At 39.0% G+C, this 20,962-nt stretch overlaps 1 protein-coding gene across 1 annotated transcript in view; it reads left to right on the top strand.

Annotated features, from left to right (window-relative positions):
* Positions 1–20,127, top strand: part of LOC101600466 (fibronectin type III domain containing protein 3C1-like) — a 67,721-nt gene extending 47,594 nt beyond the window's left edge. Inside the window, exons 19-28 of the mRNA XM_004666959.2 lie at positions 1,594–1,712; positions 1,835–1,940; positions 2,467–2,573; positions 2,781–2,894; positions 4,714–4,863; positions 12,178–12,452; positions 12,775–12,987; positions 13,802–13,968; positions 17,885–18,006; positions 19,417–20,127. Coding sequence (XP_004667016.2) covers positions 1,594–1,712; positions 1,835–1,940; positions 2,467–2,573; positions 2,781–2,894; positions 4,714–4,863; positions 12,178–12,452; positions 12,775–12,987; positions 13,802–13,968; positions 17,885–18,006; positions 19,417–19,740 — 1,697 coding nt within the window. The 3' untranslated portion in view covers positions 19,741–20,127. The remainder of the gene's footprint in view (positions 1–1,593; positions 1,713–1,834; positions 1,941–2,466; positions 2,574–2,780; positions 2,895–4,713; positions 4,864–12,177; positions 12,453–12,774; positions 12,988–13,801; positions 13,969–17,884; positions 18,007–19,416) is intronic.
* The last annotated feature ends 835 nt before the right edge of the window (positions 20,128–20,962 follow it).

Genomic DNA, 20,962 nt, shown 5'->3' with positions numbered 1-20,962 from the left:
GAATTATTTATATTATAGGCATTAATGATGCTTTTTCAGATGAATAGCCAGCAAATATTTTCTCCCATTCTATAGGATGCCTCTTGACATGATTGGTGGCTTCATTTGCTATGCAATGGCTTTTAAGTTTCATGAAGTCCCTTTTATTTATTGTGTGTCTTATTTACTAGGCAGCTGGCATTTTTTTCAGAAAGCCCTTCCCTGTGACTTTACTTGAAATGTTCTGTCTAATTATTCCTCTAGCTATTTTAGACTTTCAGAACTGACATTGAGGGTTTCTATCCATTAGGAGTTGATTTTTGTGCAAGATGAGAGATAACAATCTAGTTTCATTCTTCTACATGTACATATCCACCTTTCTAAGCACTATTTATTGGAAATGCTGTATTTTCTCCAATGTATGGCTTTGACATCTTTCTCAAAAACCAGGTGGCTGTAATAGCATGAACTTATACCTGGATCCTCTGTTCTATTTTATTAATCTATATATTTGTTTATGCCACTACCATACCTTTTTATTACTATAGCGTTATAGTATAAGTTGAAAACAGGTATGGTAATATCTCCACAGTATTATTTTTACTGGGAGTAGTTCTGGCTATCTGAGGTCTTTTAGTGCAATATGAATTTTTATGATTTTTTTCCTATTTCACTGAATATTGGCGCTAGAATGTGGCAGCAAGTGCTTTTATCAAGTTATTTTGAATAATTTTAGACTAAATTAGAAGTTACAAAATGGTACAGGGGGCTGGAGTGATGGCTCAATGGTTAAGGCACTTGCCTGCAAAACTAAACGACCCAGGTTTGATTCCCCAGGATCCACGTTAGCCAGATGCACAAGGTGGCACATGCATTTGGAGTTCATTTGCAGTGGCTGGGGGCCCAGGCTTGCCCATTCTCTCTGTCTGTCTGTCTGTCTGTCTGTCTGTCTCTCTCTCTCTCTCTCTCTCTCTCTCTCTCTCTCTCTCAAATGAATTAGTAAATAAATAAAAATGGTATGGGGAATTCTCATGTAAAACTTCACTTAATATTAATATCTTACATAACCATGGACTGGAGAGATGGCTTAGCAGTTAAGCGCTTGCCTGTGAAGCCTAAGGACCCTAGTTCAAGGCTCGATTCCCCAGGACCCACGTTAGCCAGATGCATAAGGGGGCGCATGCATCTGGAGTTCATTTGCAGTGACTGCAGGCCCTGGAGCGCCCATTCTCTCTCTCTCTCTCTCTCTCTCTCTCTGCCTTTCTCTCTGTGTCTGTCATTCTCAAATAAATAAAAAATGAACAAAAAAATTTTTTAAATATCTTACATAACCATAGTGCAATTACCCAAATCAGGATATTGGCATTAGAAAACTCCTGTTAATTAAACCACAGAGCTTAATTATATTTCTAAACCTTGGTGATAAATCACTATTTGCTGATTTCTTAGGGTTTTAATTCTATTCGGAATCAAATTATTTAACTGACATAGATTATTGGATCAACTCAATTTCCAAAGTGGCTATTTCTTAGCATATATGAATTAGCTTGGCAGCCCATAAACTTTGCAAATGACCTATAAATACATTGAATTTTTTTACTCTTATTCCTTCAGTGACTATCTGGAATGTTATTTACAATGGCACTTTGCAGGAATTTCTGTATGATCAGCTACAACCTGGTACAACATATAAATTGAGAGTATTTTGCACTTCACCTGTAGGCCAAAGCCAGGTGAGCAAACAGAGGAAAAAAATTAAAGTGTGGCTTGAAATGTATTATGTTATGTTAATAGATGTGTTACAAAACTGAACTTGAATTTAGTATAGTCATAAAGTATTTTGTATTTCTCTTAGCCTTCAGATGTGTTGACAATTCAAACACCTACTCTGCCTCCTGCATCCTGCCAATCTTCACCCTTAAGTGGCAAAACAAAGTCCAAAGAAGCACAACTTCAGTTTGGTGAGGCATCTTATGTAATGTCATAAATACATCTAAACTTCTGGTTCTATGACTTTTGATTTTTTTGTATATTGAATAATATTAAAGTAAAGCAAATGGTTTTCTTTTAGAACAAAATCAAATAGTGCTTAGCAAACCAAATTTGGTATTTGAATACCCATTTTGATATCTAAATCAAATTAAGAAATCAATTGACATTATACTTCTAGTACTTAAGAATTTTGCCGGGCGTGGTGGTGCACGCCTTTAATCCCAGCACTCGGGAGGCAGAGGTAGGAGAATCACCGTGAGTTCAAGGCCACCCTGAGACTACAGAGTTAATTCCAGGTCAGCCTGGTCCAGAGTGAGACCCTACCTCGAAAAAACAAAAAAAAAAAAAAAAGAATTTTAAGAGTTGTTTTAGCTTACTGTACCCTAAAAACTATTTTAGGGTCCAGAGTATAGCTCAGAGATACACCGTGCTTAAATGCACAAAGCCCTAGATTTAATCTCTAAGAACCTAAGTGCATTTTTGTATATTTTATAGACAATCCTCCTGTTAATGGGAACTTAGAAACACCTGCGCGTGTCAAAAAGACAAGAGGTCACCAACGTGGCAGAAAAAATCACCCAAACTCTGAAAAGACATGTATGGTAAGTAAATTAATTTCTGAAGAACCCATTTCTAATTAAAAGCAGCAAGTAGACATGGGGAAAAGATCCTATTTAATTGGCCCATTTGTACTTCATTTCATTTTGAATGAATATGTGTCTCTACTATATTTCTTGTTGAGGTGGGGAGTAACCAAGCCTGCAAAATGTTGCATGTGTTTGCTTATTTGTATGTTTGTTTATTTGTAGCTTGGAACTCTTTCAACGAAGTGTGGAATTGTACCAGTTCGGCGCCCTCCTTCTCAATGTGGCACACCTGTGCTAACCTGCAAGGGTCCAACCTGTATTGTTGTCAGTTGGGAAGTATGTTAGCAAAGTATTTTTTTAATTTTAATCATATAAATCACAGTGATGATTTAGAAAGTTTTAGAGAAGGCTAGAAATCCTTAAGGAGTCAGAGATATAAACCTTAGACTGTGGTTTCTAGACTACAACCAGGACCTGTTACCAATAATATCATGAAGAACATAGCCATTATAAGCCCACCCTAAGCAACCTATAATTGAGAAGAATTAGGAAGTTTAAACCCAAATAGACCATCAATATGTAAATAATTGAATTTTAAAAACCAATACAAGAGATAATGAAGTGAAATCAATTTACAGAAATTTCTGTGGAGCTGAGGGTTGAACCTAGGGCATCGTACATGCTAGGCAAGTACTTGACCATGAGTTATATCATTAGCCCACAACTTCATTGTTTGAAGAATTTCAGTGAGGAATCTCTGATGCTGTTTCTTGTATGTAACTACAATATGGCAGATAGTAAATGTTGAAACTTAAAAAAATATATATATGGCAGGCACAGTGGTGCATGCCTTTAATCCCAGCACTTGGGAAGCAGAGGTAAGAGGATCACCATGAGTTCAAGGTTACCCTAAGTCTAGCGAGTGAATTTTAGGTCAGCCTGGGCTAGAGAAATACCCTACCTTGGAAAAAATGCATCTATATAAATATTTATCCAAACTAATAAAGGACACAACAGTGAGCATTGACCTAATTTAGTCACATCAACATATTTGAATTATTGTCTTTCCTCCAGACTCAAGCAAAGAGGGATTTTTAATTTTTTCTTTTCTTTTTTTGTTTATTATTAACAAGATGTTTTGTATGAATACATCATGTGTTGGTACCCTCCTTTCCCCCCGTCCTTGCCCCCATTCCATTGGGGATGCTCCTCAGTGGGGTTGCAGGTAATCCCTTTGGGGTTGTGGTTTATGCATTGTGGGAGCAGCAGTCAGTTATTTTGGGGGGAAGGGAATGCCTCTAGGCATGATGTCTCAACCTGTGGCTCTTACAATCTTTCTTCCCCCTCTTATGCAAAATTCCCTGAGCCGTGGTGGATGAGTTTTAAGTCTACTTCAATGATGAGCTCTTAGGAGCCTCTGGATCTCTGCTTTGGTAGGTGTTGAGTATCTTCAGGGTCTCTCTCCTGCACTCTGGCGCTGATTATCAGGGTCAACATGGAAGCAGCACTCATGCTATTCTCCCCAGTTCCTCTGTGGTTTCAGCTGTGGCTTGGCTGAAGTGTGGGGGTAGTTTATCTCCTCAGGTCTCACTACCTTCTGGAAAAAGAACATATTGTCCAATGGAGAGTGAAGTCATCATAGTTTAAATGGGATAAGCATTATTAATTTAGGGAGAATTTGATGTATGTAAACCCTCTAGCTAAGAAGTCCACTCAGTGTAAAGGAACACATATCTGAATTGGGAACCAGATCAGAATCCTATGGAGACAAAGATTATGTTCTCCAGCATTGAGTTTTTTTTAAAGAGTTTCTAACATTCACACAATATTTGATAGCTGATTGCTTTACTATATAAAGACCAGAGAGCAACAGAGCTTGTGTTTGATCCTACTAACCAATAGTACTGTTAAACACTATTAAAATATCTGTTTGCAATTGTCAAATATGTTTTATTATCAAGTCCTCTTTTTATTTTTTGAGCTTCTTAATGTTAATTGTAGTGTCCTGCCTGTTTTTGTTCCTATATATGTCTCTATCACATGTCCTTTGATTGATTATGAGCTTTAACAATGAAAGTATGACGTTGGAACCTCCACATTATCTAATATAGTGACCAATTAGAGAAAGAATTTCTATGTTTGTTTCATCTTTCAGATTCCTGAATGCAATGGTGCTGAAATCACTGAGTACAGATTACAATGGGGACAAGTTGAAGACTCAATGCACTTGATATATACAGGTCCCTGCTTACACTATGAAGTTAAAGGTCTCATTCCTGCAACTACATATTTTTGCAAAGTTCAGGTAAACATTTCCTCCATTGTAAAGAAAACAGTACTTGTTAACCTATGCTTTCCACACACATAACACTTTCCAATGTAAAGAACAGAGCAGAGTCCAGAAGGGAGGGACTTCCAAATTGTGAATAGTGCTCATATTGAACTAAAACATTCTGAGCTCCTTCACGTGTCATTTAAAGTCCCACATCATCTGTCAACTACTTTCCATTACAATTTTATCTGTACTAGAGAAGGAAATGAAAGGATGCAGGCAGAAATCAATGAAATTGAAAACAAGAAAAATAAGTAAGGCAAAAATCTGGTTGGTTCACTCAAAAAATAATAAAATTGAAAGCATTCTATAAAATGGCCAAGATAATGAAGATAAAAACAGTAGAGGAGCTGGGAATGTGACTCAGGTTAGAACATATCCTTTGCATATGCAAAGCCCTGGTTCAATCCCCAGCACTAAAAGAATAGATAGAGATAGCTAATTTTATTTTATTTTTTGTTTTATTTTATTTATTTGAGAGTAACAGAGAGAAAGAGAGAGAGAGAGAATGGGCACACCAGGGCCTCCAGCTACTGCAAACAAACTCCAGATGCGTGCGCCCCCTTGTGCATCTGGCTAACATGGGTTCTGGGGAATCGAGTCTTGAACCGGGGTCCTTAGGCTTCACAGGCAAATACTTAACCACTAAGCCAAGATGGCTAATTTTAGAAACAAGACGGGATTATCACTATGACTAAGACAGGTGTGAAAAGGATAAGATAATAATAAGAACAGTTTTACACACACACATACATGCAGCAGTCTAAAAGAAATAGAATGAGTCTTTACAAATCATAAGCTACTAAACTTAGCCAAGATGATGTATAGGCCTATAGCCATGAAATAAATGGAATCTGTAAATTAAAAACACTGAGATTTCCAATCCCAAGTGGTTTCACTGGGAGAATTAATCAAAGAATTTAAAGAAAGAAAAACTGGCATCTAGTTTATGCATTCCTTTCCAAAAAATAAAAATTTAAACATAAAACTACAAACCAAATCAGATGCAGTGAAACATCCCTATAACCTCAGCTACTTGGAAAGCTCAGATGGAAGAATCACTTGAGCCCACATGTCTGAATTCAGCAGAGGCAGTCTAGAAAGAACATGTCTCTTAACAATAAATAAGGCTGGAGAGATAACTCAGTGGTTAAGGTGCTTGCCTGCAAAACCTAAGGACCCAAGTTTGATTCCCCAGTAACCATATAAAGCCAGATGTACAAGGTAGAACATGCATCCAGAGTTTGTTTTCAGTGGCTAGAGGCTCTGGCAGTCCCAGTCTCATTCTCATTCTCATTCTCTCTCTCTCTCTCTCTCTCTCTCTCTCTCTCTCTCTCTCTCTCTCACACACACACACACACACACACACACACACATAAATAAATAAACAAATAAATAAATAAATATTAAAAATCAATAAATAAGCCTGGCATGGTGGCTCATGCCTTTAATCCTAGCACTTGGGAGGCAGAGGTAGGAGGATTGATGTGAGTTTGAGGCCACCCTGAGACTACCTAGTGAATTCCAGATCAGCCTGGGCTAGAGTGAAACCCTATCTCAAAAAAAAATTAAAAAAAAAAAAGAAGCCAGGCGTGATGGTGCATGCCTTTAATCCCAGCACTTGGGAAGCAGAGGTAAGAGGGTCGCCATGAGTTCGAGGCCACCCTGAGACTACATAGTGAATTGCAGGTCAGTCTGAGCTAGAGTAAGACCCTACCTTGAAAAACCAAAGAAAAACAAGGGGGACTGGAGATATGAGGTGTTTGCCTTCAAAGCCAAAGGAGCTCGGTTTGATTCCCCAGGAGCCACATAAGCCAGATGCACAAGGGGGCACATGTATCTGGAGTTCATTTGGGGGCTAGAGGCCCTGGTGTACCCACTCTCCCCCTCTCTCTCTTTCTCTGTCTTTCTCTTTCTCTCTGCCTCTTTCTCTCAAATAAATAAATAAAACATATTTTTAAAACTCCTATATAAAAAATTATGAGAGTTGGGTGTGGTGGTGCACATCTTTAATCCTAGCACTTGGGAGGCTGAGATAGAAGTATCACTGTGCACCCTGAAACTATATAGTGAGTTCCAGGCCAGCCTGGGCTACAGAATAAGTTCCAGGTCAGCCTTGAATAGAGTTACACCCTACCTCAAAACAGAAACAAAACCAATCTTTTTTTTGAGTCAAGTTCTATTTATTGCTTTGTTCAACACTCCAGATCATCCATGAAACATTGGGCATGGCCACATACTTCTGTCACCCTAGTTCATAGAGGGTGGAGACTGGAGAATCACTGGGATTCACTGACCAAAAATGGCAGCTTCCACCTGACATGGTGGCACAGACCTTTATTTTATTTTTATTATTTTTTTTTTTTTTTGGTTTTTCGAGGTAGTGTCTCACTCTGGTCCAGGCTGACCTGGAATTAACTCTGTAGTCTCAGGCTGGCCTTGAACTCACGGCGATCCTCCTACCTCTGCCTCCCGAGTGCTGGGATTAAAGGCGTGCGCCACCACGCCCGGCCCTGGCACAGACCTTTAATTCCAGCACTCAGGAGGCAGAGATAGGAGAATGACTGAGTTCAAGGCCAGCCTGAGACTACATAGTGAATTGCAGGTCAACCTGGGCTAAAGCAAGACCCTACCTTTAAAAAACAAAATAAACAAATAGATAAAATATTAAAATACATATACATTTAGAGAGAGAGAGAGATAATTGAATGTGCTTTCCCTACGTGAAAGGTAGTTGGGTAGAGTAGTGATTAAGCAAACTCTCTTCATTTGGGATTGGAAACAACCTCCACGCCCCACAGTGAGAACTGGATGGGGGATTCTGGTATACTCACAAAGGGACCCACAGTGCTGAAGAAGAATGCAGATGCTGTTTACAAAGATACAGATCATTTCCTCATGCTGATTGCAAAAAACATCAAAGTTCAGAGATAAACCAAACTAGGTAACAGGAGATATGTATGTTTATGATGGACATATGACATTTCTGGAAGGAAACTAAGGCATATCCCTGTAGGTATAAGATTTTCCACTATATACCTTTTTTGAATGTTTTTGTTTGTTTTTGTTTTTCAAGGTAGGGTCTCACTCTAGCCCAGGCTGACCTGGAATTCATTCTTTAGTCTCAAACTCACGACGATCCTCCTACCTCTGCCTCCCCAGTGCTGGGATTAAAGGTGTATATCACCATGCCCAGCTTCTTTTTGGAACTTTTGAACACCAAAACTGTTAATTTCAGCAACATCAATTTATACAGGATATAACATAACTTTTTTTAAATATTTTTGTTTATTTGCAATGGGAAAGAAAAGGAGAGAGAGAGTGGGGAGAATGGCCACACAAGGGCCACCTGCCATTGCAAATGAACTCAAGATGCATGGGCCACTTTGTGCATCTAGCTTTACATGGGTACTGGAGATTTGAACCAGGACACCAGGCTTTGCACACAAGCACCTTAAACCACTGAGCCATCTCTCCATTCCTGTTTTTGTTTTATTTATGTATTTTAAAAAGAGAGAGAGAAGGAAGCAGATAGAAAGAAAGGATGGGTCTGCCAGGGCCACCAACCACTGCAAATGAATTCCAGATGCATGCCCCACCTTATGCATCCATCTTATGTGGGCAATGGGGAAGTGAACCTGAGTCCATTTAGCTTTGCCAGTAAGCCCCTTAATGGCTAAGCCATCTCTCTGGCCCACACCCTGTTTTTTTTGTTGTTGTTGTTGTTGTTTGCTTGTTTTTATTTAGTTTTTTTTTTTTTTGGTGGGGGGAAAGGATCTCACTCTAGCCCAGGCTGACCTGGAATTCACTATGTAGTCTCAGGGTGGCCTCGAACTCATGGCAATCCTCCTACCTCTGCCTCCTGAGTGCTGAGATTAAAGGTGTGCGCCACAATGCCTGGCTTTTTTTTTTCCACATATACTTTATTTTTTGCTTGTTTTTTTCTCAATTTTTATTAACATTTTCCATGATTATAAAAAATATCCCATGGTAATACCCACCCCCCCACTTTCCCCTTTGAAACTCCATACTCCATCATATCCCCTCCCCATCTCAATCAGTCTCTCTTTTATTTTGATGTCATCATCGTTTCCTCCTCTTATGATGGTCTTGTGTAGGTAGTATCAGGCACTATGAGGTCATGGATATCCAGGCCATTTTATGTCCGGAGGGAGCACGTTGTAAGGAGTCCTACCCTTCCTTTGGCTTTTACATTCTCACTCTAATGTGGAAAAGGTGGAAGAAAGAGAAAAATCTTCATATATATATGAAGATATATATATATATATATATCTTAACACAAAAAGCATATTCCATAAAATGAAATAATGATAAACTTGACTTACTCAAACATTTTTACTTTACAAAGGACACTGTAGAGGGGATTTAAAAAAAAGAAGATGCTTCCGGGGTGAAGGGATGGCTTAGTGGTTAAGGCATTCGCCTGCAAAGCCAAAGGAGCCAGGTTCAATTCCCCAGGACCCACATTTGCCAGATGCACAAGGAGGAACACGCATGTGGAGTTTGTTTGCAGTGGCTGGAGGCCCTGGCATGCCCATTCTCTCTCTCTCTCTCTCTCTCTCTCTCTCTCTCTCTCTCCCTCATAAATAACTAAATAAATAAAAATTTAAAAAAACAGATACTTACTACATGTGGAAAATGACTATATGCAAATCACACACCTGAAAAAAAGGACTAGTATTTAGAATATATAGACTCTCAAAGTTCACTAGTTAAAAATTCAGGGGCACAGGGGCTGGAGAGATGGCTTAGTGGTTAAGCACTTGCCTGTGAAGCCTAAGGATCCTGGTTCAAGGCTCGATTCCCCAGGACCCACGTTAGCCAGATGCACAAGGGGGCACACGCATCTGGAGTTTGTTTGCAGTGGCTGGAGGCCCTGGCATGCCCATTCTCTCTCTCTCTCTCTCTCTCTCTCTCTCTCTCTCTCTCTCTCTCCCTCTTTCTCTCTCTGTCACTCTCAACTAAATAAATAAAAATGAACCAAAAATTAAAAAAAAAAAATTCAGGGGCTGGTGAAATGGCTTAGTGGTCAAGGCATTTGCCTGCGAAGCCTAAGGACCCTGATTCGATTCCCCAGGACCCATGGAAGCCAGATCCACAAGGGGACACATGTATCTGGAGTTCGTTTGCAGTGGCTAAAGGCCCTATTGTGCCCATTCTCTCTTTCTCCCTATCTGCCTCTCACCCTCTCTCTCAAATAAATAAATAATTTTTAATCCAAGCAATTAAAGTACAAGACAGGCCAAATACATTGAAATATTACTGAAGAGAATATACAGATGGCAAGTGAGCATGAGATGATGTTCAGAATCATTAGCTGTTAGGGAATTGCACAATGAAATGTTATTATATACCATTCAGAATGCTTCAATTAAGAATAACACTAAATCCTCTTAAGAAAGTGAGGAAACTGAATGACTCATACTTCTCTGATGGAAATTATAACCATTGAAAAGAGCATAGTAAGTTCTTTTAAAATTAAACATGCACTTAATATGCACTCTGAACTCGGGCATTTATCCAGAGAAATTAAATTTTATGTTGACAGAAAATGACTACATGTGACTGGTCATAGCAAATTTAACAATTCAGACGTCTTTCAGCAGAGAAGTAGTTGAACATACTGTGGTACATCCATACTGTGATATACTATTCAGTAATAAAAATGAACAATAACATTTATACCTCTTCAGGGAATTATATTAATGAAAAAAGCATCTGTAAAGTTTTTATGTTGCATTACTCCATTTATATAATATTCTTAATGGAAAAATTATAAAAATGGATACCGATTATGGGTTTCCAGTGTTTAGAAAGAGGGCAGAAAGGGAGTTTACTGTGGCTATAAGAATAGACCATGGGGCTGGAGAGATGGAGATGGCTTAGTGGTGAAGGGCTTGCCTGCCAAGCCTAAGGACCCCTTTTCAACTCTCCAAGTCCCATGGAAGGCAGACACACATTGTGACACAAGAACACATAGTCACACTTACACACTAGAGGGAACATGTATCTGAAGATCCATCACAGTGGCCGGAAGCCCTGGCAGGTCAATTGTCTCATTCTCACATAAAATAAGGCCAGTCTGTTGGGCTTGCCTCAAAAATAATAATAATAATAATAATAATAATAATAATAGACCAAGGAATCCTGGGATACAATTTTTTATATTAATATGGTTGTAGTCACTGCATTGAAATAAGCACACAGACAAATAAGCTCATACAAAGCTGAATAATGACAGTAGATCTTTATCAATGCCAGTTTTCTGGTTGTAACATTGAACAATAGGCAAAATATTACCTTTGAGAGAATGCATGTTTACGAATGATCCCAAAATTAAAATACAGGAAATTTATTGAATATATGTGAACTTATGGTTACCATTAACAGATGAAAAACACCAACATGAAGAGTGTGGAAATCTTCATATAGTAATTGATGACTGTGGTTTAGGCATAGTTTTCCTAAAGTAGCCACATTAATAATCATAACATACCTTCCCTTACATACATTCCTTACTTGCCAAAAGATTCAATCTACAAGTTTCAGCATCTGTTTCAGCAACTTAGAACCTTTTTTTTGTTTTGTTTTGTTCTGTTTTGTTTTGTTTTACGAGGTAGGGTCTCACTCTAGCCCAGGCTGACCTGGAATTTACTATGTAGTCTCCGGGTGGCCTCGAACTCACGGCAATCCTCCTACCTCTGCCTCCCGAGTGCTGGGATTAAAGGCGTGCACCACCATGCCTGGCTTTATTGTTAGTTTAAAAATATTTTATTTATATATTTAATATATGTAGAGTAGGAGGCAGATAGATAGAGATAGGGAAGCATGAATGGGCAAGTCAGGGCCTCCAGCCACTGCAAACAAATTCCAGATGCATGTGCCACTTTGTGTGTCTGGCTTTACGTGGGTACTAGCGAATCAAACCAGGGTCCTTAGGCTTTGCAGACAAGTGCCTTAACCACTAAGCCATCTCTCCAGTCCCATTTTCTTTGTATGCATAAAGCATTTTGTCACATAATAATATAAGTCCTTATAAACACTAAAAAAAAATGGTTCTAAGCTGGGAGTGGTGGCGCACGCCTTTAATCCCAGCACTCGGGAGGCAGAGGTAGGAGGATCGCCGTGAGTTCGAGGCCACCCGGAGACTACATAGTGAATTCCAGGTCAGCCTGGGCTAGAGTGAGACCCTACCTCTAAAAAACAAACAAACAAACAAAAACCTAAACTAGTAATAAACCTCTAACAAAACATACTTTTTTTCAGGCTGCAAATATAGTTGGAGTTGGCATGTTTGGAGGAGCAGGCAGAGCAACCACCCCAGGATCTGTTCCTGCAATGGTGCCAATGCTGCATGTAACTGAAAACAAAGTTCCTGCCAACTTGGTATCATCTTGCATTGCCATTCAATGGGAGGAGCCAGACTGCCATGGCTCTCCAATCACTGGATATAATATTGAATATGGACATAGAAAAGTCTTGAGCGTTGGTAGAGTAACCAAGTGTGTGTTGAAAAATCTACAGCCTAATACCATATATAAGTAAGTGACTTGTATCTTGTCTTGCATAAGTGCAAAAGATGTTTAGAATTTTGAGGAGATCTATATTGCATATTTTATACACATAGTTCTTTAAAAAATCTCCATTGGAGAAATTTGGCATTGGTAAGAGCCGATTTCTCCTTGTTATCAATAACGTTCAATAGTTATGTGAAGTTAAGAGTTTTCTCTTGAAAATCTGTCTAATAATCAGCATAATATGCTGGTCAACATTCTATGTAGAGCTACTAAGGGGGTTAGTCTTATATGTAGGAAATTATTTCTTTAATAAAATAAATTAATACATTTTGTTTTCTACCACTAGAATCAGAGTTCAAGCTATCAATCATTATGGACTAAGCCCCTTTACCCAACCAATAAGAGCCAAAACCAAACCACTACCACCAGAGCCTCCACATCTTGATTGTGTGGTCAATAAACACCACAGTCTCAAACTAAAATGGGGTAACTCTTCAAACAAAAGAGCACTTTCCAGCCCTATAAGCTACAACTTATTAATGGGAGATCAGTCTGGCAGGTAACTTTTAAGTTTTATTTTATTTAATTATTTATGAAAGAGGAAGAAAATGGGTATGCTGGGGCATCTAGCCTCTGCAAACAAACTCCAGACACATGATCCATCTTGTGCACCTGGCTTTACATAGGTATTGGGGAATCAGACTCAGGTCCTTAGGCTTTGCAGGCAAGCACCTTAACCGCTTAGCCATCTTGCCAGTCCTAGCTAACTTATTTTTAGCACTTGTGTTTTAATTTTAAAAAATATTTTTTAAATATTTTACTTTTATTGTTTGAAGAGAGAGAATGGGCATGCCAAGGCTCCAACCACTGCAAATGAACTCCAGACACATGTGCCCCCATGTGCATCTGGCTTATGTGGGTCCTGGGGAATCAAACCTGGGTCCTTTGGCTTTGCAGACAAATGCCTTAACTGCTAAGTCATCCCTCCAGCCCCCAAAATAAAATGTTACATCTCAATTAAAAATAGTTTCAATGAACTAGGTAGATGTGAATGTATCCATTACCATGGTAGCTTATTTTTTAAAATGATATTCATTGTTCATCTCTCATATTTACCTTTCCTAAAGAATGTCTTCATTTATTTAGCACAATTTGATAACCAGCAAATAGAAGACACGGGGGTTAAAGGAAGCCAGCACCTTTCCATTGTATTATGACCTGACTTGTTTCTTTTTGTGTTTTACTTTCTGGCTCTAAGTTAGTTTCCTTGGGTCACACTGAAGTTTTTTTCTTAGATACTTAATGAGCTATTAATATATGTATGACTGTTGGAAATTAATGTTATTTTTTCTCATCTCCTTTCCTTTCCCTAGGTTTTCTGTCATTTATCATGGGACCTGTCAGACTCACAAAGTGCAAAAATTGAGAGAATATACTGAATACAAATTTAAAATCCAGGCATGTAATGAAACTGGTGAGGGACCACTATCTGACATTTATATTTTCACTACAATAAAAACCCCACCACCCACACTTAAAGGTAAGTAGTATATGCAAAAACACTGAACTTGCATTAGTTTGAGTTCCCATAGCTCATATGTAAAATTTGTCAGTAATATTTTTTTTAAGTTTTTTATTTATTTACTAGAGACAGAATAGGCATGCCAAGGCCTCCAGCCACTGCAAACAAACTCTAGATGCATATGCCACCATGTGCATCTGGCTTACATAGGTTCTGGAAATTTGAACCTGGGTCCTTAGGCTTCACAGGCAAGTGCCTTCACCTCTCAACCATCTGTCCAGCCCAAGTAATAAATTTTTAAGTATTTGATAACATGAACTGAGGAGATGACTCAGTCAATAAAGTGCTTGTCATACAAGCATGAGGGCCTGCATTTGGATCCTCAGCATGCCCTTAAAAAACTGGGTACATGGGCTGGTGAGAGGGCTCAGTGTTTAAAAGGCACTTGATTTCAGTCTGACATCCCAGGTTTAATTCCCCAGTATTCACATAAAGCCAGATGCACTAAGTGGTGTATGCATCTGGAGTTTGTTTGCAGTGTCAAGAAGGCCTGGTGCACTCATAATCACTCTTTTTGTCTGCCTCTTTCACTCTGTCTCTCTCTCAAGTGAATGAATAAATAAAATAAATAAGTAAATAGAGCTGGGTGAAGTGGTACATACCTATAATTCCAATACTGGGGAGCCAGAGACAGGACTTGTCTCAAAACTAAGATGAAATTGGAACTGTAGCTCAGTGGCAGAGCACTTGCCTAACAATAATATAGTAGAAGGCTGCAGTTAAGATGCTTGCCTGCAAAGCCTAATGACCCAGGGTTCATTTTCTCAGTACCCATGTAAAGCCAGATGTATAAAGTGGTACATGTAGCTAGAGTGTAGTATGTATGTGTGTATGCAGTGGCTAGAAGCTCTATCTCCCCACCCTTGCAAATAAATAAATAAATAATTTTTTTTTAATAAGATGGAGCTTCTTGGAACCATCTTTTGGGTAGAAGTCACATGGCCCTGTCAGGGTTAGGGGGAGCTAATTCCTCCCCCACCTCACTGGCTCTGGTGACTCAGGTCATAGGCATTCCACATCACAGGAGGGATGTGGCCACTAGCAGGGGATGGGGCATCCAGAGAGCTGCTGAGCCAGGATAAGTGAGGAAAGAGCATGCAGAGCCAGAGAGCTCAGGCCCAGCAGCCAAGAAAGTGAAAGGAAGAATGAAATGTATCTAGTTTTTGCTTTATATTCATCTGTTGACCTTTGTGCCTGTGACTGATCACTGTGGATATAGTGGTCCAGGTTGTCCCAAATGAGGCCATTGCCCATGGGACAACTTCTAATGCTCTGTTGCCTGTGGTCATCATTGCAGTGGGTGACTTCCTCTTCCTGGTAGCCTTTGTAGGCTGCTGTGGGGCCTATAAAGAGAATTACTGCCTTTTGGTTTGCTTGCCATTTTCCTGTCTCTTATCATGCATGTGGAGTGGCTGCAGCCATTTGTTAGCTACGGCTGTAGAGACAAGGTGACATCAGAGTTTAGTGAGAATTTCCAGCAGCAGATGCAGTCTTCCTCTAGAGATGACAAAGCAGCTTTAAGTCTAGATAGGTGGTAGGAAGACTTGAAGTGCGGTGGGGCTGCTAACTACACAGATTTGGAGAACACCTCTAGCATGACCAAAGACCAAGACAGCAGCTCCTGCTGTGTAAATGTCACTGCAGGCTGTGGAACTGATTTCACCGTGCCTGTGATCCATATCCAGGGCTGCGTGGGACAGATGGGGATCTGGCTGAGAAACACTGCTGCTGGTGGTTGCAGTAGCAAGAGCAAGGCTTTGAAAGAGTGCCTGGGTCTTTACTTACTGTTTGGTGATGAGTATCCAGTGTGGCTGGGAAGTGATGTAGTAAGCCTGGTCTTTTCGTTTTATTCATCTAAGGGTGTCAACCAGCCAGGATTTCTCAATTAAATGTTTTTTTCCAACAAAAAAATAATAAGGTGGATAGTAATTGAGAAAGACAACTCAATATTGACCTCTGGCCTACGTGCATGCACACACACACTCACACATACACACACACACACTCAAATACACTGTTAATAATATAACACCAAAAGGGCAATGGTTAATTATGGGTTTAATTGACAATGTAATATTTAATAAGACTCCCACTATCAATAGTTTATAGATATCTTAATAATCATCTAATCCAGTCTCTACTTCCCCTATCATTTTTTAAAGTAAGAGGGTAAGTCCCCCAGATAGTAAGCAGCTCACCTACTCTCTGAGCCAGTGGCACAGAATTATAGGCTCTTGATTTTTATAACTGCTGTATTTTTAAATCTATTTTTGTTATATCTTTTGTTTTATCAAATGGATTATTACACAGAAATTATTATTGTCATGTGAAATTATACTGATGAATCTTTTTAAAAGTCTATGTAAAGTTAGCAAGTTTATTTCTGAATGCATGAATTTACTCTCCTTATCAGCAGGATAAAATAACATGCTATGAATAATACATGAGAGTCCAACATGCAGTCTTCAGGACCCAGGGCTTGAGAATTGTTTTCCCTTCCCCACTGTGAGATTTAGTTCTCCCAATCTGCCCACATGCATTCAGTCATGATTATGGAATCATTCATTTTCAGTGTAAAGCTCACTGAAATATACTGGAATCAAACATAATTTAGATAATAATTCCTTCCTCTGTTCCTGACTAATGTCACTAGATACTTAAGCCTCGTTTTACTGAAATGTAGAAAATTACTTAAAAGCAACTAAAGAAAAAAAGGTGCAATACAGACATGGTGATACACACCTTTAATCAAAGCACTTAGGAAGCTGAAATAGGAGCATTGCTGTGAGTTCCATGTCAGCCTGGGCTAGTGTGATACACTGCTTTAAAAAAAACAAAGTCAGCCAGGAGGCAGAGGTAGGATCTCCATGAGTTCAAGGCCAGTCTGGAACTACGTAGTGAATTCCTGGTCAGCCTGGACTAGAGTGAGACCCTACTTGGAAAAGACCAAAATAATAATAATAAAAATAGTAAGAAACAAAAAACATAAGAGCTAACTAGAAAATCTAAACATGCTAGATTAATTTACAGTTTTGATTAAAGTTTTAGCACAATGATAATATCTGATAGTATAGCAAATGGATTTATAATAGTAAGTGTAATTATATATTTCTATATATGAGGGCTACATGAGCAGCTTTTTTGGTGCATACACATGTATGCACATGCACATGTGTGTGTGTGCATGTGTGTGTAGAATATTTGTGGTGTGGTATATGTGTCGTGTATGTGACATATGCATGTGTGTATACAGATGGGTGTACACCAGTGCCTGTGGAGGCCAGAGGAAAACTTCATGCCTCTTGTTGTTCATGCATATATTTCCTTGAGGCAGAGTCTCCCTCAACTCATAGCTACAGTTTTTTCAGTCAGTCAGCCCCAGCAATTCTCTGGTCTCAGCCTCTTGCAGGATTGTTGTTACAGATGTGTGTGGCCACACCCACTGTTTTACTGTGAGTGCAGGAAAATTGAACTCTGGAGGTTTCAGGCCCTCATGCTTAAGTAGCAAGTGCTCTTACCTGCTAAGTCATCTTCCCAGTCCATGATCTGCCCTTTTTAATGTTTTATTATTTATTTGAGAGAGAGAGAAATAAGCAGAGAGAGAGAGAGAGAGAGAAAACTGGTATGTCAGGATCCTCAGCCCCTGAAACGAACTCCAGATGCCTGCATCACCTTGTGCATCTGGCTTATGTGGGTCCTGGGGAATCAAATTGGGTCCTTTGGCTTTACAGGCAAGTGCCTTAACTACTAAGCCATCTCTCCAGCCCCCATGAGCTGCCTTTTAATGACCATGGAGTGTGGTATAAGTCATTTCAATATATTCACAATCAGCTAGGAAAAGTAGAAACCTCTAATTTAAATTTTCTTTTTCCAGCACCTAAATTACATCAAATTAATAACAATACTTGTGTGATTAAATGGACATCTTTGCAGCCAATTAAAGGGGATTCGATAGTTTACAATCTTCAAATCACCAGCGAAAAAGGAACTGAACAGGTAAATTCCGTCTTTAAAACTTTGTAGTTCTTTTTTTAAATTTTTTTGTTTAGTTTTATTTATTTATTTGAGAGTGACAGACAGAGAAAGAAAGAGGCAGAGAGAGAGAGAGAATGGGCACGCCAGAGCTTCCTGCCACTTCAAACAAATTCCAGATACATGTACCCCCTTGTGCATCTGGCTAACGTGGGTCCTGGGGAATCGAGCTTCAAACCGGGGTCCTTAGGCCTCACAGGCAAGCGCTTAACTGCTGAGCCATCTCTCCAGCCCAAAATTTGTAGTTCTTACAAGTATGTAGTCCAGCCCTTGGGAGGTAGATTCAGGAGAATCAGGAGGTCAAGGTCACCCTCAGCTACAATATCAAGTTTGAGGCCATCCCTACATGAGATCCTGTCTCAAAAAAAAAAAAAAAGTGCAATAGGGCTGGAGAGATAGCTCAGTCAGTAAAGTGCTTGCTTTATAAGCATGAGGTGCCGAATTCAAACCTCAGTATGCATATAAAATGCCAGGTATGGTGGCAAGCACCTAAAACCCCAGTTCAAGGGAGACAGAGACAAGAGAATCCCTAAGGATTGTGAGCCAGCTAGTCTAGCCTAATTGGTGAGTTCTGAGCCAATAAGATAGCCTATCTCTGGAGTTGGACCACATTCCTGAAGAGGACACCTAAAGTGGTCCTCAGGCCTCCACATATACAGACTCACACATGCATGCACACATCCTTGCACACACATAATTTTTTTATAATTCTGTATATACAGCTGAGGATCAAGTGTTATTCAGGATGTATGATAATTTAAAAGATGTGTAAAATAACCAAATCTTATCCCAGAGTCCCATCTTGTCCCTAACATTTATATACATAATACTTATTTGGGGACAATTAGCTTTTTCACTTAATTAGCTTGTTACCATTGAATTGTTTAGTATTTCCTAATTCCCCTGACCACAATGCATGAGTTAATTCCAAATATAATACAACTAAACTCTAACAATTGTAAACTTTTGCTATGTATTATATTGAGTAAAATTACCTGAAGAGAAGCCGGGTGTGGTGTTGCACACCTTTAATCCCAGCACATGGGAGGCAGAGGTAGGAGGATTATTGTGAGTTCAAGGCCAGCCTGGGACTACAGAGTGAATTCCAGGTTAGCCTGGGCTAGTGTGAGACTGTCTCAAAAAAAAAAAAAAAAACAAAATACATAGAGTAACAAATCTCCTCAGAACATTGGATGCATAGTATAAAAATTTAGTTTTATTGTAAATATGTTCATTTTTGGTATTTACAACATGAGGTCAAGTCAGAGATAATGAAATGAATGAATTCATGGTTTTTTTGTTGTAAAAAAATAACAGGTAATGTTGTTTCATTGGGTTAGAAAATAAATTTTCATTTGACTCCTTTTCCTTTAGATTTACAAAGGACCGAACACTACATTTTCCTTTACCAACTACCTTGCAAATTCACGCTATCACTTCAAGGTTTGTGCTGGACGCCAGTATCAAAATTCTGATGGCATACAAGAGGTCTGGGGACCTTACAGTCCCAGTACAACTTTCTCAACTTGTAAGCCAGGGCATGGAAAAGGTGGTAGAGGCAAAGGAAAAGGCAACCATACTGATCAAAAGACCATGTCAGAGATGAGTAGTGATAAATTCATCGTCATCTTAATGATGGGATTTGCACTTGCTGCCATTCTGTGTGTTGTAGCAATTCAGTACTTCCTAATCAAGTAATCTATTGCTATGCATTTCATCCAGTTTAGGAAGTTGTCAAACAAATTATACCAAATATAGAAATAGATACATTGGTGCAGCTCTTACATAAAAATAAAACTCATTGGTAGAAACGTCAACTTTTTCCTAACAATAAAAGCCTGCCTTAATATCCAAAAACTTTACTGTGACAATAGAAGAGATTTTTTTTAGAAAATAGGTATATTTTCAATTTCATGATTTTATCAAGAAAACACCATATTGTTGTACAAAACTGAAACCTTTCATGGAAACTATTTCCTGCCTTAATTTTCCAAATGAAGATTTTTCCAACCTTTTTAGAGTTACAGGATTATAACAGCACTTTGGAATTTTATTTTGAACAAAATGAGAGAAATTATTTCTACATGGCCACATCCATATAAAATAATAAAAAGTATCTAAGAAACTTCCGTAGTGCAATTTATTCAAAATAAGGTATTGCGGCTATTGGCTTATACCCTAATAACTACTTTAATAGTGGGGCAATAATAATATATAGTACTTTACTATAATAGGTAATGGGGTAATAGAAACGAGAGTGGAGAACCATTCTATACCATTGTAAGCTCTTTAAGCCCTGGGTTTGTTACTTTCTAATCACTATGACCAAATACTATATGTATATATTCATATTTTCATGACATTTCTAGTTACCTCTTCTCCCCGAGCTTTTCTGACAATTTGTTATTGTTGTTGTTGTTGTTTTGTTTTTCAAGGTAAGGTCTCACTCTGGCCCAGGCTAACCTGGAACTCACTATGTAGTCTCAGGGTGGCCTCAAACTCATAGCAGTCCTCCTACCTCTGCCTCCCTCGTGCTGGGATTAAAAGCATGCACCACTGTACCAGGCATAATTTATGGCATTGTTTTAAAACATTAATAAGCATCCTGAAATTGGAGATAAAATTTAAACATTTTTCTTAAGAGTGATAAAGTTTCTTGAAAAAATTTGACAGAGCTGGGCATGGTGGTGCACGCCTTTAATCCCAGCACGAGGGAGGCAGAGGTAGGAGGATCGCTGTGAGTTTGAGGCCAGCCTAGGACTACAGAATGAGTGCCAGGTCAACCTGGTCTCTAGTGAGACCCTACCTCAAAAAATATCATAAATTAAATATGAAAGCATCCCATGTTGTTGGCACTGATAATTTTGGCATATTCTGTGACATTGTCTTTCAGTAGGCACTGATAAGTGGTGTGTTATAG

The sequence above is a fragment of the Jaculus jaculus genome, chromosome X (assembly GCF_020740685.1).
Source record: "Jaculus jaculus isolate mJacJac1 chromosome X, mJacJac1.mat.Y.cur, whole genome shotgun sequence".
Taxonomy (NCBI): domain Eukaryota; kingdom Metazoa; phylum Chordata; class Mammalia; order Rodentia; family Dipodidae; genus Jaculus; species Jaculus jaculus.
Note: the sequence above shows the minus strand (reverse complement) of the source record. Positions and strands in the feature narration are given on the sequence as shown.